At 41.6% G+C, this 18,361-nt stretch overlaps 2 protein-coding genes across 2 annotated transcripts; one reads left to right on the top strand and one right to left on the bottom strand.

The window, feature by feature from the left end:
• Positions 1 to 2,307: 2,307 nt before the first annotated feature.
• On the bottom strand, positions 2,308 to 9,164 carry atpaf1 (ATP synthase mitochondrial F1 complex assembly factor 1). The gene is made up of 9 exons (XM_007887050.2): positions 8,903 to 9,164; positions 8,045 to 8,153; positions 7,562 to 7,627; positions 6,896 to 6,958; positions 5,937 to 5,987; positions 5,789 to 5,836; positions 5,550 to 5,645; positions 4,737 to 4,844; positions 2,308 to 3,792 (listed from the first exon to the last, which is right to left on the bottom strand). Exons 1-9 carry the CDS (start codon positions 9,130 to 9,132, stop codon positions 3,604 to 3,606), a joined length of 960 nt encoding a protein of 319 aa, XP_007885241.2. The 5' UTR covers positions 9,133 to 9,164; the 3' UTR covers positions 2,308 to 3,603.
• A 330-nt stretch (positions 9,165 to 9,494) lies between these two features.
• Positions 9,495 to 18,310, top strand: lrrc41 (leucine rich repeat containing 41). Its single transcript, XM_007887051.2, has 10 exons — positions 9,495 to 9,676; positions 10,590 to 10,676; positions 11,301 to 11,371; positions 11,825 to 12,932; positions 13,390 to 13,629; positions 14,336 to 14,500; positions 15,382 to 15,480; positions 15,845 to 15,967; positions 16,871 to 16,946; positions 17,341 to 18,310. The coding sequence occupies exons 1-10, from the start codon at positions 9,565 to 9,567 to the stop codon at positions 17,579 to 17,581; spliced, it is 2,322 nt and encodes a 773-aa protein (XP_007885242.1). The 5' UTR covers positions 9,495 to 9,564; the 3' UTR covers positions 17,582 to 18,310.
• The last annotated feature ends 51 nt before the right edge of the window (positions 18,311 to 18,361 follow it).

Here is an 18,361-nt window from a genome sequence, read left to right as displayed (position 1 = left end):
CTTTCATATTCATTTGCAAGGAAAAATGGAAAGGAGTACTGCTGCAGTGTCCTATAATTGTAAGTTTCTGTACTTACAAATGAGTTAAAGACTACTAATGGCTAGGTTCAAGAACTGTTACTGAACTCCACCTCAGTCCCTTTGCTTCTCCCCCTCCCATGCTTCCTTCAAGGCCCGTCTCAAGACCCCCCTCCTCGACTGAACCTTCGATCAAGCTTCTGCTCCCATCCTCTCTGTCCTTCACCCCTTCTGATCCCAGCCCCCAGCTCAGGTGCAAATCCTTGATTGCATAGCACCTTGGAACGTCCTCCTAACGTGAAAGACGAGATACAAATGTAATTTGTTTTTGTTAGTGTACAGATTATGTTTCACCTGTGATTCCTGGTGATCGACGGTCAGGCCCTCAGCCTCTCTCCTCTCTGCCCCCCATCCTCTGGAATCCATCGCCCTCTCCTCCTTCACAGCCCATCTCAAAACCTTCCTCTTTGATCATTCTCCCACTCCAATCCCCTGCCCTCCACCCTCTCTGATCCCAACCCCCAACTCAGGTGCAAACCCCTCATTGTGGAGTCCTGTAGCTCAGTGTTAGAGCACTCGCCTTGCAAGCGAGACACCTGGGTCCAAGCAGGGCGAATACTTAGGCAAGTTTCCTTACTCCACACTCCTAATAATATTCCCTCCAAAAACCGCAAAATAATAAATTGGTCATTTTCAATCCACGACTGTTTGTGGGACACTGCTGTGCGCAATTGGCTGCTGCATTTCGCCCACAAATATACGGTCAATTCACTTTACAGTCTATTCTGTGAAGCGCTTTGAGACATCGAGAAGACGTGAAAAGTACTATATCAAATGCAAGGATTATTATTGTTATCCCCACACAAATGAACCACACTGCACCGTACACTGTACATGTATAGGTGATGGTATTCAGATGAAAATTACCTGTACAATAATTGTATACTGTATCTGGCTATGCATGCAAAAAAACTATGGGTTCTCTAGCATTCAGCATAGAGGATTGGAGCATAGAAATCTATTCTTAAATTTGGAAAATTTGCTTAGGGACACCATTTTCAATTAAGTCATGCTTAGCAAAACTGGTTTACAAAAAAAAGCAGTGATGTAAATCATGTTGAATAGTATCACACCAATTGTGCACAATTGTTCCAATTCAGGTATTGTAATCTATTTTTTCCCAATTAGTTTGCACAAACCTTTTCTCAATTTTTTTAAAAATCTTGCTTTTAAACAAATGGGGGAAAGTTGAGGTGCACTCACTGCAGGACCATGAATGTGTGAAAGGGTTTCAAAAGGAACTTGAGATTTCTGTTGAATTTAATGATCTGCTTGGAATCTAGGCTACTGCCCATAAGGGAAGCCTTGAAATTCTATGTAAATGGAGGGATTATCTTGATTCCCTCTCAAATACAAAGAAACATCCAGAGGTTAAGAGTTCTTGAGAGTGTGATCAAATAATTGGAGATGAGTCACCCTGCAGTCCTGATTATTTTTTTTGGAGTCATCGCTGTACTCACTTGGTCTATTGTTACCAACAGTCCTTACTCTAAGCTGGCAAGGTTAATATTGCTGAGATTTTAAAATGCTATGGGATGATTTTTCTTCCTTTTTTACCTCAATATCCTCTATTATTAGGATATACCTAGAGAATGAAAATGTAGAAAACGGGTAGTAAATTGTTATGTAGTGATCAGTGCCATCAAAATTCAAGAGGTTGATAACCGGTTCCTCATGCTCTTTTGGTACTTTCTGCAACAGCATCCTTGTCGATCATGAGAGAGCACTCCATTATACACTCATGAGAGTGGCCTTTTGATCGAACCTAGAAAACACATTATTAAGTGTGACACTACACTATAACTCTGTTCTGCGATAACACTCTTTTGCAGCAAATATAGTAAAACAGCAACTCTTTCAGGCAGGAGTGGACCATTGGCCATCTTGCCTATTCATCTAAAAGATTATTTCAACATATCCCTCATTAACTAATAATCCTCAATCATTTTAATTTTCAGGAACTTGTCTACTTCCTTTTTGAAACTATCTACACAAAATGCCATTAATGAGTTTGACTTTCCTTGACACAACTATGATGTTCACTTGGTTAGGTATTTAATTAACAAGAGTCTTGATGTTTTAGGGCCTAACCTTAACATTTTATGTTGTTTGCTAACAATACATCTATGGGTCACTTTACAAGATTTCCCTGTGAAGTGACTGTGTATTTGTAGGCAAACTCAGCAGCCAATATGTGTCTAGCAGTGTCCCATAAACAGCCATGAGGTGAATGATTAATTTTATTTGGGGTATTTCAGACCAGAACATCAGCAGAAACTTCCTTCTCTTTTCGAGAATAGATTTTTAAAGTCCTCGTGAACAGGCAGCCGACACACTGATTTAACAATTCACCTGATGAACGACAATGCAGTGCTCCTCCAGCCTAGATTGAGCTCAAAGTCCTGCCATGGGCTTGAACCAACGGCCACCAACTCAGAGGCAAGTGTGCTACCAACTGAGCCAGGCAGACAGCTAAAATAAATTAACAATTAACGAAAGTAGTAAATTGGAAATAAATTCTTAATTTTTTCCCCTCTAATGTTTTCTAAGTACATATTTAAAAAATGATACAATAAATACAAGTTGTAACTCAAAATACCAAAGCTGGAGAGTATGGCTGCTAGTTTTTTTTTAAAAAAGTCAAACATTCCAGTGAATATCAGAGGATCATTCCAACAATAACATTTTTCAATTAAGATTGTTAAAATGTGGGATTCTCAAAGGCAACAAATGACATTAATAGTTAGCATCATGGGTACAAAGGCACATGGTTCACAATTTGCTTGTAATTTCCCAAATGTCGTTTGGTTTTGGATGAAATTATTGGACAGAAGCCAAGTAACTTTACCACAAGGCAGGGAAGGTTGGGGGTAAATAAAAAAATCTTCTTTCTCAAAGCTTTATGGTACTTGATACAGCTGCACTGGAGAGCATTTATACATTTGGCTTACCTTAGGTTTACTCGATAACTTGAAGTTTGATGGGGATTAACATTGATTTGCCAATCATGTCACTTTATTTTCATAAATAATGATCTGCTAATATGCTAAAATATTTAATTTTGCCATTGAAACTGAGCATAGACAACTGACACTCTAAGTTGTTTTTGTACTTCAAATACCCACCCTTTCTACAACAACTCCACTCAGCAAAATATTCTGACGAAGGGTTGTGGACTCGAAACGTTGACTCACTTTCCTTTTTCCATAGATGCTGCCTGACCTGCTGAGTATTCCCAGCAACTTCTGCTTTTGTTTCAGATTTCCAGCATCTACAGTATTTTGTATTTTGAAAATATTCTGGGTATTTGGAGATGGACAAATTATCAATGAAGGAGCATTGGGTACGGCAATGGGTTAATGGGAAACCTAACCTTGGATCACACAGAATTGCAAAGTGTTCGGAGTGAAGAAACTGTCCAGCATGGTATCAAATCACACCATAAGGTTCAAGCACCGTGTCCTTTTTGGCTGGCAGATACAGGTCCCAGAGTCCTCTGTGTTTTTCCATTAGATTACACAACTCTTAAGCCTCTGAGTTTTGTTTCAATATCATGCCTCCAAATCCAAGCCGTTCGATCTCTGCAATGACTGAAGTGTGTTTGAATTCATTAGGTTTGTGGTTGAAAGTCTTAACCAGATTGAAGATTTCCTGGCAATCTGTACCATAGAAGAGCTCTGCTTGATTTGCCAAACACTGTGCCTCATGCGTGCCCTATAAAAAAAAGTCACAAGCAAATTTCTATAAGTAACTTTATCTACATAGGTGGCTACAAATTAAAATGATAACCTAGAAACTATCTTTCGGCTTTCTTCCTTCCTTGTCAGGCTACTTCCCCTATAAGAGTGCCCAACTTATCAGTCAGCTCCACTTGTATCATCAATGCAAATGAACTTGCTCGTGTATGAAACCTAGGCAGCTACGCATAGACTGATTACCAATCACACGTCAGTTATTAGACACAGCAGTCTACTGCAGTTTTCATATTTGTATCTCCAAATTTCTGATAGATGATTCCTAAATTTCCCTCCAAAAAAACTTGCACTACTCACTAATTTGCCGTGAACATGGGTAAACAAATTCTCTGCCCTGTCGAGTATACTGAATTGCCACTCCACCTGACGGATTGGGATGGACTCAGTACTTTCAGGCAAGAAAGTAAAGAACGGGGCAAGTCACTAACAGCTACATTTAAGCAATGCCTCATAGCTAGTAATTGCCTACAATTCCAGACAGCCGACATCTGTTTAACCACCTACAAATTGCCATGTAATTGAGGCTCATGTTGCGTGGTTCTGCAACAAAGCTTACAGCACCCTCTGTGGGAGATCAATATTAAAATCAGGCAGTACAGCAAGACTGTAACTAAAACCTCAAGAGCAGTCATATTCAATTCAAAATTTCTTTAGTGCTTACACGTAGCACTGTAAGCTCACATTTTTTAATGTTGATTCTTTTTAAAATTCAACTCGGTTTTCCGTTTACAATTTTTTTTTATTATGAATAATTTGTTACAGCATCTGTCATGCTGATTTAACTTATTTTAAAAAAAAGATCTAAAATGGCTTATTATAATGTTAATCAACATTCCAGACCTTTTTCATTGGAATTTATTCCACAAATCCACTACTGTATAGGAAAAGAAAAAAAATCCTTACCAGAAATTGAGTGTCTATCTCTGCAGTAAGAAGAACAATGTCCTTTTCCTTTTGAAGCTCAGGGTAATGATATATTATCAGCTGGCTTGGTGCATTCTGACCCAGAGACTGCAAAATGAAAGAATTATTTTGGGAGAGAAAGATATAAGAAACTAATTAGACATGTTGAGAATACAGTTTTTTTTAAAACAAAAAAAAGGAGTTTTCAGCAACACAAATACGATAGGACGCCTTTAACTGCTTTCTGAATGTGGTTTCATTTTTACTGCATCACAAGAATTGTTTTTGCATGAAGTAATTCTATGGATATTTTAAGAAAGCATTTCCATTATCACACTGTCTTGTTAAAATAACACTCCACATAATAAATTTAAAGGACAAGTTAGTGTACAACTCTTCACTCAGGTTCCTGCACTGGAGTGTACACTTATGAGCTTCAGATCCTGATGTGCAGTTTGCAAATGGGTTCTGGACCGAGATTTTCTTACCTAAATATCCCAAATCCCAAGATTGCACGTTCCATTGTACTGATGCGTTAAAAGGGATTTAGTGTAAGTACATGAAATCCCATTTAACGCATCAAAACAATGGAATATGAAGCGTGATGACTTGATTTCAAAGTGCAATGTGCACCAATGGAACTGGCCACGCTTCTGCATGCACAAGCGGTCACACTGTGTGGAGTGACGCCAACAGGCAAGAGCTGATCAGCAGCTGGACATACATCGCGTTGGAATTTTACGGATTCCAATTACTGACTTATAACAATGTTCAACTGTATTACCTTCCATATCCTTTCCAATAGACACATACCTGAATATTTATTAGTGAAGAAAAGTGAAGCTGAGTTCCAGACCACTGACCCACAAAGAACTCGTAGCCTGCTTCCCTTGGCAAAGCATACAGGAACTGAAACAGAATAGTGAGATAAATAACCGTTGGCTTACACTTGTGGTTGCTCCCTTCTTAGAGGGCTGCTAACCCTAACACAATAAATGGAAGCAGCCAACCATGTTAACAATGGGTTTGCCCTCCACACACACGTTACTTACAGTAGGGCAGTTCTGTCCTCTGCTACGCATCAGATCAAACTTCGCCCCCTTGAGGAAGAAAATTATAATATTATTTAAAAAAAGTAATTTTAAAAGTTATAAATGCTAAAATCAAATTGATCAAATATGTCTTATAAAAGCCACTCACAGGAATTACTGCAGAGATAGTATTCTTCTGGGCAAAATATTGATTCCAAATCTGAAATAAGATTACATAATAGAGAAAATGAAGTACACTTCTAGGTCAAAAACGGATACTTTTCAACAGTTGAATCCATGAACACACAACTAACTTTTCAGTTCACACGAATAGTGTAATCGCGCATTTACATTATAAGTGTCTGCAGAGGCAAGCCCACCTCCATCGGCAACTCATAATGAAAAGCAACGAAATGTCAGTGCCAAGTGTCCATGGACCCCTTTCTAAATTGATAGATCACTGCCCCACCACAAGCTGCCTCCGCTTACAGAATGAAAAAAGGAAAGACACATTGACATTCCGCTACTACTGAAATAATGGAAGTGAAACTGGAGAAAAAGTCCTGGAGCAAAGTTGTCTGATATTCATGTATACATCTCAATCCTTGCAGTTTGTTCCACGGGTTCCATAATGTAAAAGCAGCACACTTTGTTCTTCACTTAGAAGAAATATTAGATATCTGATCAATTTAAAATAATACACAATAAAACTAGGCTAGATTATTTTCGTCAATCTGCTCACAAAATGCAAAATACAGCTCAGGGTTCTTATCCGGTTTTAAAAATACTTCATAATAAATACAATGAGGTTAAAGGGGTGAATAATTTTCAGATTGTGTAAACTTCACTTGAACAACAAAAGCAAAGCTTGCTAGTGAATGATGAATCACAAAAAATGATATTCTGATATAATGTTTGGAGACTTAATAACACAGTAGTAATATTCTTTATATTTGGTAGAGAGCCCTTCAAGCTGGGAAGACGTCCCAAAGTGTTTCACAGGATATAATGTAAAGTGTAGTGATTGTGTGTTCTGTCGGCGAACACGGCAGCCAATTGTGTACCCAGCAATATCCCACAAACCGCTAGATTTGCTTTTGAATGACTTCTATTACATTAAACATTCACCTGATTTATTTCACTTGGAGTTTTTTCTTTTATCATATCCAGGTTCAGTATTGAATGAAGAGTCTAAAGAAGAAATAAGAAAAATGATTCAACAAGTATTAGATACTTTTACACAGGATTAAATACAAGCTGGTTTCTCACATTTGTTCCAAAATGTACCCTTTCCTTCTTTGAAATGTCCACTGTTTTGTTTGAAGCAGTGAGCAGGTTGACCTGAATCAAGGTGTTTGCCAATTCTGCTCTTTAATCAACAGTTAGAAAGTTCACATAGGATGACTGTCCCACTTCTGGAAAGCATTTTGCTTCCTTTCAACATGGGCATAAGAAAGATATGAAAATAAAAACTTTGAATAACTAGATTGGGTTTAGACCTCCAGGACATTCAATCACCACAAAATACATCTATTCTTTGGACAATCCAAAGGCAATATTATTCTGAAATCACATCAACAGTGTCATTCTTCTTGCAGGACATTAAATTATCCACAAGGATATTTTTTAAAACTAATCATTACATAAAGAAGGTTTAGAGTGATTTAAAGATGAACATTTTATGTCAAGTTACAAACATAAGAATATCTTCTCTTTTCCATTAAAACGGGTCCAATGACTCACTCTCAACTACCTGGAATAGAAGAGATCCGGAAGATTAAAAATCCCACCTACCTTGTCCTTAGTGAAGTGTCCTTGTCCACTTCCATTTCCTTGTGCCATTTTGCCAAAACCTTTTGACTGGAAGAAACAAATACACAAATTAACAGTTTGCACATGCAATAGAATGATTATGCAGCCAAGACAGTTTTGATTTGCAGATTAAGTAAATTTATTGTAGCGAGTGTGATGAAAGCATTGACAGTTTACCATCAGGATGTGATCAGATAAGCACTTAAAACATTTATTCAATTGCGAGCAGATAAGTACTTAAAACATTCCAATGACTGCAACAATATTTTTATGCACCCAAAAGCTGCTTCAGCGTGTTGTCAGGATCAGGAAATGCTGACAATTACCTCATCATCCGCACTAGTTTAAAATGTTTAAGCATTCAGAGGAATGCATTTGAGAATTTAATTCAAGAATCTATTGATGGAAACTTTTTAAACAGTTCAGTCATAGTATCTTTCAAATACAGAAAATTCTGATTCTTGCCTCTTGCTCTATCTGCTTAATAAACTCAGCTTGTTTTGAATATCCTAATGGTTGCCTCTTCATTTCTTCTTTCTTTGCTACACGGGCCTCGTAATCATCTGGTCTTGTCCTAAGAAGTAAAAGTGCATATATCTGTAAAAATGCAAATATCTGTAAACGGAGAATCGTATTTCTTGAAATTCTTTCAAATGCTTAGTCAGTTGTGAATAAAGGAAAGCAACGGTGTCCAGCAGAACTGTTACACGAGATAAAATGTTCAACATCGGTTCACTTAAAAGTCTTGTTTCGCCCACAACACATACAGATTCACTTGACGGTATACCAGAATCATACAGCACAGGAGGCCATTCGTCTCATCGTGTCTTGGAAATTAAAATGAATCCCACTCCCACTCCTGCGGATTTGTCCTCCTCAAGTATCTGTCCAGTCCGTGTCGCGCTTTGAGACATCGCAAAGACGTGATAAGGCGTTATATCAAATTACGCATTCAAATTCCTGCGCGGTCCATATCTGAATCCTTCCAGGATACACAACCCACTGTCGTCTTGATCCAGTCAAGCGCCCCCTTTCCGTCTGAGGAACCGCGGTCCTCGCGCGGATCCAAAAATTGTCCTCGACAACCGCGGGCCCGTGGCCTGTGACACTGCTGTCTTTGGTGGACGAGAAAAGGGGCGACTGTGGGCGGTAGTCCGCGCCGCCTCAACACCTCCCATCCGAAACGCCTCAGAATTCTGCCGCTTAAAAGGCCGGGCCCCGGGTCCGGGAAACGTCGAGAGTAACGTCCCTCCCGTGTGGAAAGGCAAACATAAACCCATCTCAAGGGACGAACCGCGGTGTGTTTTACCCGTCACTTCTCACCTCCTCAGCTCCCGGAGCCTCGCCTGGTACTTGCTGTAATACGGGTTATTCTCCAGCTCCCGACTGTCACGGGCTCCGGTCACAGCGGCCGAGATGGAGAAGGTGCGGCGTTGACTGGAGACCAGGCCGAGCCCCAGCGGCAGGTGGCAGCGGCTCCTGACCGCCAGGACCCTGTTGCAAAGGCAGGACAGCTCCCGCACCGCCGCCATCTTATCATCCCCTGTCCACATCCCCGCCCCGTCCCCCTCCTCCCCCGGTCCGGTCCTGTCGGGTCCGGGGGAGGAAACAGACCCCGGGGACAAACGTTCCGGACCCAACCCTTATCTCTTCTTCCCCCCACCTCCCCATCTCCAAAGCTGAATATTTATAACCAGATAGCGATCGAGGAGGCGGTTTGACCTTTGAGCTTCTGAAGGCCGAGGAGAACCAGAGTTGAAGCCAATTTCAGGGCGGGCGGAGGGCGGAGGGACCGGAGCAATCTTTCCCATTTGACCTCATGAGGATGGCGGACCAATGGGAAACCGACCTTCTCAAGATGGCGGCTCGGAAGGCGCTTCTTCCGGTCCCGGTCGTGCGCCTGCGCAGCGGGTGGGCAAGCGGTGGTGTGGTGGGGTCAGTCTGGAGCCGAGGGCCTCCTCCGGCCCAGCGACCACACGGCCGCCATGGCGAGGGGGGGCAGCCGGGAGGAGGCATCCCCACACGTCCCGACCTTATTCGCGAGCTGTGCAAGGACTGTGGGCAAGAACATGTCGAGGCTGGAGCAGGAGGTGTGGGGTACGGTTGGGGGTTGAGGGGGGGCACTGCTCGCGGGGACGAGACGCCACTCGTGCCTTCCTTTTCCTCCCCAGCGGCGCCTTCTCGGGGCAGCGCCGTCCGCCCGGATCGCCCCGCGCCCCCCGGGGGCCCGGGCCCGGGGGCGTGAGGCGTCCCCACCACCCCCCACCCCGCCCCCCGCCGCGTACCCCCGGGGCCCGGGCCCGCCCCGTGAGGCGTCCCCACCACCCCCCACCCCGGAGGGGAACACACGGTCCTCTTCTCTTGTCGTCTCCGGGCGGCCGAGGACCACCGGAGCTCGGCTTTGGGAACGGTTGCGTTTGCCGTACACAGGCGCCCTGGGACGTCCTCCCCCGACGTGAAAGGCGCTCAATAAATGGAATCTTGTTGTTGTTGTTGTTGTTGTTATCGGGACGTCTTCGAGCGCTTCGTCAGATATACTGTAAAATGGATTGAATGGGGGAGAGGGGGGGCAGGGGAGAGGGGAGGGGCGGGGGAGAGGAGGGTGAAACGCAGCGACCAACGTCCCGCAAACTGCCACGGAGCGAGCAACCAATTTCGTTGGCGGGATTACATTACAACAACAACAGCAACAACAACTTGCACTGTACGCAGCCCCCTCCGCGCGGGGGGAGCGGAGCGTCTCTGAGACGTCTCTTGACGAGCGCGGTTTTGTGAGAGGCGGTGAGGTCTCACCGCACGCGTTGAAGGTCGTCACGATCCCTTACGTTTGAATACACCGCCTTTTTCACGTCAGGAGGACGTCTCGGAAGTATTTCGCACAGGGATGTGTGCGTTACGCTGCGGTCGCCGTGTATTTCAAAGGCAAGGAATCGAGGGCGAGGTTGACCCGGTTATTCTGCAATCCAGTACTGTATTTCTAATTTTTAAAAAAATGCTGTTTTGGAAGCAGATTTGCCCACGACTGTTCTCCAACAACTGCTGCCGTTCCTCACTATTTATGACTTGGAGAGGATCGAGGGGGCAGCGGTGAAGAAAGGTAAGTCACTGTGCTGAAAATCACGGAAAGGATGGCAAGTTAGTCTGTTGTGTGTGATGGGGATGGGGGGGGGGGGGGGTGGCGGAGATTTGGATTATTCAAGGAATTACATCACACGTCAGGGTCTTGGAAGCGTATAAACATTTCATAAATCAATATATTTTCATCAGTAGCTATAAAGCTGCAATTCGATATCTTGATTCTGTGTTTTAAAATACGATAGTTATAACGAGGAAAAAAAACACTTAACGTTAAATATATAACTTATTCAATTATGCCACTGTCTCCTTCCATTGTTTTCATAACACGCTCAGCCAGTATGTGTTGGGCATTTGGCATTTTAATCAACCCTGTAATTAATCACTGTTTCCAAATGATGCACACAAGTGTAAGCCAGGAGTCAGAAATAAGTATTCATATTATCGTTCTATAATTATGTGTATTTATGTGTTGACAGAGATAACTGCTGTTTGAAATAATTTGCATAATGGTAAAACTTTAGCAAAAAAAACTGTAAATAGAATTAAACATACAGTAAATTCACAAGTGGTAGATGTGTATCCTACATCCTGAAATTCACCTTTCTATGACTCCAAAGTTTTTTATTTATTTTTTTTATTTTAGGTGTTTCAACTCAGACCCTTTGGCTACAACTTTGGAAGAAAGTAATAGGGACAAACCCTAAAGTTAGAAAGGTGGGCTATATTCTCTATCTCTTGGTTCTATGATAATCTTTCAGGGTGTATTTCTGTATCCATAACTCTCTCTGTCCAGCACATTTCTGTATCCATAACTCTCTCTGTCCAGCACACCTTGGGACGTCCTCCTGACGTGAAAGCTTTACAAATGTAATTTTGTTGTTGTTGTTCTATTGACGCATTCAGAAAATAGCATTGCTTTCAGTGCAACCAGTAAGTGGTAAATTCCACCACCACCAACATCTTCTCCCCACGTGCAAAGAGTCCACTCTGTTTCATCCAGAGAAAGGGCAGAGGCTTTAGGAGCAAGTTGGTTACTCATTCTCATGGCTGGGTAACGGCATACGACTTTGAGGGACTGTTTGGTTCCTACCTGACACAGGATGCCTGGCAAGGTTTTAAGTCTGCTCTGTTTACTGATCATTCTTTCCTTTTCTCCAATTGCTACAGAAACCTTTCAACTGGAGGCAAAAATTCCTACAAACATTCTTCCACTGTATCTTGTGGGGAACATTGGATATCTCAGATGATAAACGTTTAAATAACTCTCGCTCTTCTGCCTTGGTTCTTGGTTGCCAACACGTAAATAAGCTAGTTATACGGAATAAGCTGCAAGGAGTGAAAGAAATCATCAATAATCCAAACATCTGTGGTCCTTTGACCAGCACGGTGCAAAAACTGGTGTTTCAACATCTGCGGTCCGTGGACCAAACATTACAACACTCTTTGCTGACTTTACTTCATAGACTTATTCATTATGGAGTTGTGAGGGAGGTAATTTTATCACACTGGAATGAGCCACATCCTGAATTGCTGACTCTGATATTGAGGATGAGTGCAGGGAATTTGTGTGAGAAGGAAGAGTGTCTGAGAGCGGGTTCTTGTGAAAAGTACAGATTAAAAGTGAACACTGAAGAAATGGATCCAACAATTCAGAGAAACATATTGGACTCACAGTATCAACAGGCATGCTACACATCATCTGACTGTACATTCATTGATACTGAAAGCCAGTGTGATACAGATAAATGCATGTCTCCGAGTACTAAGGAGTCTTCAGAGAATCTATCACCTCTAAATTCGCAAAGTGTAACTTCTGAAAATATATCTTTGGAGGGAAATGGTAGAGTTATGGGAAAGTCTGATTGTTATAAAGCACATAATTATGCTTTTGGTTGTCTGTTGCCATCTTCAAAAAGGCTTACTGATATGCATGATGAGGTGTCTGAAGAATCGAGGAATGCTTCTCAAACTGAAACAAATGAAAAGGCAGATGACCTCTATGATTATATTTTCATGATGGATGGCAGTGAATCTGACACTGAGAAGAACCTTTCGTGTACCGATGAAAACCAAACTAAGAACATTTCAAACTGTTTGAACAACAATGATTTATTTGGTAGTGAATCACTCCTCAACCACACTTTCGAGCTCCATTTGAGGAACGTATCAGTGTTGGAAATTACATCAATACCATTGTCCTACACTTCTTCATTGGTGTTATGCAAATTGCTCCGCTCATGGGTATCGCTTCAGAAACTAGTTTTGGAATATAATGGTTAGTATGTGAGATTAGTAGTGAGTATAGTTTTTCCACAATTAAAACTGTGATTAGGAATGTATTCATCTTTTTGGGGATGCCTCTATCTAGCAGTCTCAGACTTCACTGTGGCGATTGGGAGAAACTTTAAGAGCTCTTCAAATCCAAACAAAAAAGCAACTGTAATGACAAAGTTCAGACATAGTATATATTAAAAAAATGGTGGGGGGAACGAATAGAGGGTTTGTACTGAAGCTTCAATTACTTCCTTTTCTTTGAATGTTGTCAAATAAATATTTTTTTTATAGAACAATTGTCAACATGTTATAAATTGGTATTGAACATTTTTGTGGCCTGTCCACAAAACCACACAAGGAATCATGTTGCACAAGCAGCATCACAGGCCTATATAAAATGCAGATTTTCTTTGTAAAATGGAGACTGTACGTCATGCTATTATCTTCTCTCTTTTTAGGCTTGGGTCGTGCCATCTTTCTGGTTCTAAAAGAACTCTGTGCCCTCTCACGCTGCCGTGACAGTAGCCTCTCCACTCTTGTACTAGCGGATCATGTCCTTCACCTTCCCGTGGTGAAGCTGGTGAAATTCATACTTAGTACCTTCCCCGCACTGCACAAGCTCCACATAGACTTCCTACTGGAGGTAGAAAACGAGCCTCTGGAAGATGAGATGTTGATGACCAGGGCAGAGATGACAGGTCAGTCATTACAATTCTTTTAAAAAANTAATCAGTGGTCTAGTCTCAATGGCTAAAAGGGACAAATAGACCGGGATACAGAGAAATTGTTGTATTTTGGTTATGAAAGGTCACACAGTGACCACCTTCAAATGTCAACCAGAGATGTGACATTCCTTAAAGGTTTGGGGGGTGCAGGGGGATAGAAGACCGGCTGGACCCCATGCGCCTAATGATTGTTTACAAACCCCCCCCCCCCATACTTGGGGTTAATGCTGCCGTTTCTCAAATTTAAATTTAATCTACCATCCGTTCTTGATGAGTGTGGTTACATTTAAATTATTAAATAAACTATTCTGTAATCCAGCTCGTGCAGTCTTTCCCTAATGTTTCTTCAGGTCAGACAGAGGGACAAATGCTACAGTGAGTTTTATCGTGTTAGTTGCTTTCCCACAGGCTATATGGAAAATTGGAAGTTTTACTGCTAATGGCCAGGAACCTACAGCTGCTGTCTGGCGGAATATAAAATCCCATTAGCTATAATATTAACAGTTGACTTCAACTGACTTCATTAAGGCATGAAGTTCCAGTAAATGCAATTAACTATTTCCAGTCAATGGTTAGTCCTTGCTTACACAATTACTCCCAAGTCTTCAACCAAGGACAATTCACAACCTATGTTAAAGCTTATTAATATTTTAGAATTATTGAATTCTGTGTGTTTCAGTTTGCTGTTTGGAAGATTTTAGTCTTAATTGCACAAGCAAGACTCTGCAGGTGGACCACCTCTTGCCTGTCTTAAGAAAATTAAAGTCCCTTAAACACCTCTGCCTGCGCAGGGCATCGTTCAAATCTCCTGAGGACCTCAGTAAATTGCTGCTGACAATCACAGGTATGTAATAATGTACATTAGAGACTGATCCAGACAAGTCTGGTTAATGTAATTTATTTCCACAATTACAGAGCCTAGACATGAGGTGAAGGTCTGGTACCAGAAAGGGTTTGTTACAGATGACCCAGAATAGCTGTAAAAGTTAAACTTAACACATTCAATGGCACCAGTACCACTGAATAGATAAATGTACCACAAATTGCTGTCCTTATCTGGGTCATTCCAGCACACTGCTTCATTCTACCCTTCAACAGATGGAGTCATGTGGGGCCTTGGGGGAGAAGTTCTGTAAATGCAGCGTTTATAAAACTAATGGATGAGTTGATGGCTAAGTTACTGATTTTTTCCCAAAAGAAGTCTAATAACTCACAAGCTACAAAAGAACTTCACAGTGCTTCAATTTAAATAACACCTGGGAACTGTAATAGTGATTAGCTAACCTATTAAAAGTGCACAAGTTAGTTTTGTGACAGCTTAGCAATATAATATAATGTCTGCTGCTGCTGATATGGAGCTGCAGGCTGCATAACTAGAAAATATTCAAGTCATTGAAAGTATGACTTTCTAACCAATGAATTCCTCATCTGGAAGGAGAAATATCAAACAGAGATGATCGGGGGGGAGGGGAAAAGAGTGTGGAGGAGACAAAGAGACGGATATGTGGAGGTAATTCAGATGCCATCTTCAAATTCCGGCTAAAGACTTTTTTTTTTGATTGTGGTTACGGTCACTTCCCCCCTCACTCTCCCGGCTCGTCGGCAAGACTCTGCCAGTGTCAAGCGCTACCATGCGTGAAGGGCGCTATATAAATGCAAGTTGTTGTTGAGGTGCTTGTAAGCTAATGAAAAGTGAATTGTAAATACAATCATTTTCTCTCTTAGACCACCTTTCTACATTAGAATCGCTCACCATTCAAGATGTGAACCTCACAGTTTGCTTGACGGATGTTCTGGATCTTATGCGGACCGCCCCTCTCAAAGGTGAGACCGAACAAGTGACGGAGTTACTTTATCACGTCAGTAGCAGCTTACATACGTTTGCAACAACATCAGTGATAAAATGATCAACCTAATTTCCTCTGCCACACACTTAAATTAACCAGGCACAGATCAGGAAATTTAATCTGTATTCTATCCCTCCATAACAGACCCTTTGGAAGAACAATAGTGTAATATTACAACAATACCAGAGTAGTGTAGTACTATACAAATTTACATTTTTATGGCATCTAGTGTTGGCTATACTACACCAGTGAAATTACTATAATGTGCCAGTGTGATGTGGAACCACGCAGTTCCAACGTATAGCACTGGTCAAATAAACTTTTTCACATTACGTTCACAGGTTTAACATTGGATAATTGTCGTTTGTTTGAAAGGCATCCAGCAGAAACTCTACCCAAAATTATCAGTGTGCTAAAGCAAAACCAGTCACTGACATCTCTATCTTTACCAGCGAATCGATTAGGTTGGTATATAAATGCAAGTGGGTCCGTATGAAACTCACCACCTGCTCCCTCGACCCCATCCCTACCCCCCCTCCCAGCTCCACCTCCTTGCCCCTCTACTCACTGACATTAACCTCTCCCTGTCCTCTGATACTGTTCCCACCCCTTTAAAAAACGCTGTCATCACTCCTATCTTTGAAAAGCCCTCCCTGGACCATTCTCTACTCCCTAACTCTAACTACCACTCCATCTCCAACCTCCCCTTCCTTTCCAAGGTCCTGGAACGAGTTGTTGCTTCTCAGCTTCACTCCTTCCTCTCCCGCCAATCCCTTCTCGCAGATGGACCATCTGCAAGCAGGGCTCCCTCGTCCTCCTTGTCCTCTCTGCTGCTTTCGATCGTCGACCATTCTATCCTCATCCACTGCCTCTCCTCTCACCTCAACCTTCATGGCGCTGTCCTTGATTGGTTCAGACGGTACCTCTCACACCACCGGCACTTCATCTCCTCAAACGGCTTCTCTAGCCCTCACACTGTCTTGTGCGGCGTTCCTCAGGGCTCTGTCCTTGGTCCCCTCCTCTTCAACATCTATGCTCCCTCTTGGTGACATCATCCGCAGACATGGGGTCAACTTCCACATGTATGCAGATAACATCCAAGTCTACCTCTCTGCCTCCACCCTCGATTCCAGGACCACTGCTGTGTTGACAGATCTCCCTGCTTCCCCTCCTCCCACCCCCAGTTCCGTAACTGTCTGTCCAGCGCCTTGGGACATCCTCCTGACATGAAAGGCACTCTACAAATATAATTTTGTTGTTGTTGTATACCCAATTATTTTAACCCCTCCATTACTATTACAATGTGACTAATGTTTTTTTTAACGTTCTGTACTTACTGTACTTACATCACTTCTTCCTGTTACCAGGCAACAAAGGTTTGCTGTCCCTCGCAAAAGTCTTCTCTCAGGATTCTTTATCGTGTATCTCCTGCCTGAATGTGAGGTAACCAACATTGTAAAATATACTTAGAAATACTTTTCTAGGTATTTATCATGTGACACAGATGGCACTATTTAATTATTAATCCTGCCTAGTAAAAATCATTATTTGTAATCACAAAAAGTACTCAATTTGGGATTATATCACCAAAGTAGGATTTTATACTTTAGCAGTAATTCTCAAGAGAGATGCTTCAAAATTTTATGGCATAAATTCATTATCACATCCCAGAAGTCGAGTATACAAAATATTCGCCCACAAGATACAATCAATTCACTTGACAGTATATTCTGCGAAGTGCTGTGAGACGTCTCAAAGACGTGATAAGGCGCTGTGTCAAATGCAAGGATTATTATTATATATGATATCTGAAGCTTTTCCTGTTTTATTTTCAAAGTGCAAACTGTATTGGAGGAGATGGACTGCTTGCGTTTGCAAAGCTCTTGCTGAGCTCTGAATCAGGCAGTGAGCTGGAGCTGAAGCTGAAAGAACTAAATGTCAGTGAGAACCTATTCTTCAAAGATTCTGCACTTGCCCAAAAGGCACTTGAACTCTTACAAAACAAGTGTCACGTGATCACAGCGCAGTACTTCACTGACCCATTACAAGCCTTTGCTGACCATGTCAGTATGATGTAGATATTTCCAGGATGGAGGAAGAAACAAATCCAGCGGCCTAGTGTTCAGCAAATTACAAATGGAATAAAAAAGCCTTATAAAAGCCGATTGTTTTAAAGGAATCCCAAACATGGACTTTTTATTATTTAAAAATCCTATCCATTTGCCAGATACCCTTTAATTGTAAATATATGAAAGCTTACCATTTTATGGAAAAGGAAAAACATCAGCCGGTATTCCAAATCACTGTCGATTGATTGAACTTTGCTGGAAAGAGTGCGTGGCCTTGAGAACAGGATCAGACTTGTCCACGTCATCTATTTTACTGAAAAGTACTACTCAATCTCACACTTGAAAGGCAACAAAGTGCTACCGGCCCTTGTGAAACCTGCTTCCAGCAGAACTTATTGCCTTCAGGAGAGGAGCAAAGAAAATTTGGCAAACCAAACATTCAAAGGTTCAGATTACAGGAAAGTTCTCCACTGAAATGGATATTCTGATATCTCAATACACAGTTCCATTTGAGAAAGAGAGTTTTCTGGTCAGATATAACTCCTGTGAAACATTGTGAAGATGAAAAACAAGCATTTTTAGTTGTGTTTTTATGAAGGACTTTCAACCTACAGTCTGCTGTAAAGACTGATCTTAAACTGGTAAATTACCAATTGATACATTTCACTTTGATCCTATTATGCCAAACATTACCATTGTTACTTTTTGTAAATAAATATTGATAATAAACTGTAGCAACTATTTGTTTAAATTGTGAGTTTACTGTTCCTGTGTTTTGGAAGCTAAAAG

This window comes from Callorhinchus milii, unplaced genomic scaffold, assembly GCF_018977255.1.
Source record: "Callorhinchus milii isolate IMCB2004 unplaced genomic scaffold, IMCB_Cmil_1.0 Scaffold5, whole genome shotgun sequence".
Lineage (NCBI taxonomy): Eukaryota > Metazoa > Chordata > Chondrichthyes > Chimaeriformes > Callorhinchidae > Callorhinchus > Callorhinchus milii.
Note: the sequence above shows the minus strand (reverse complement) of the source record. Positions and strands in the feature narration are given on the sequence as shown.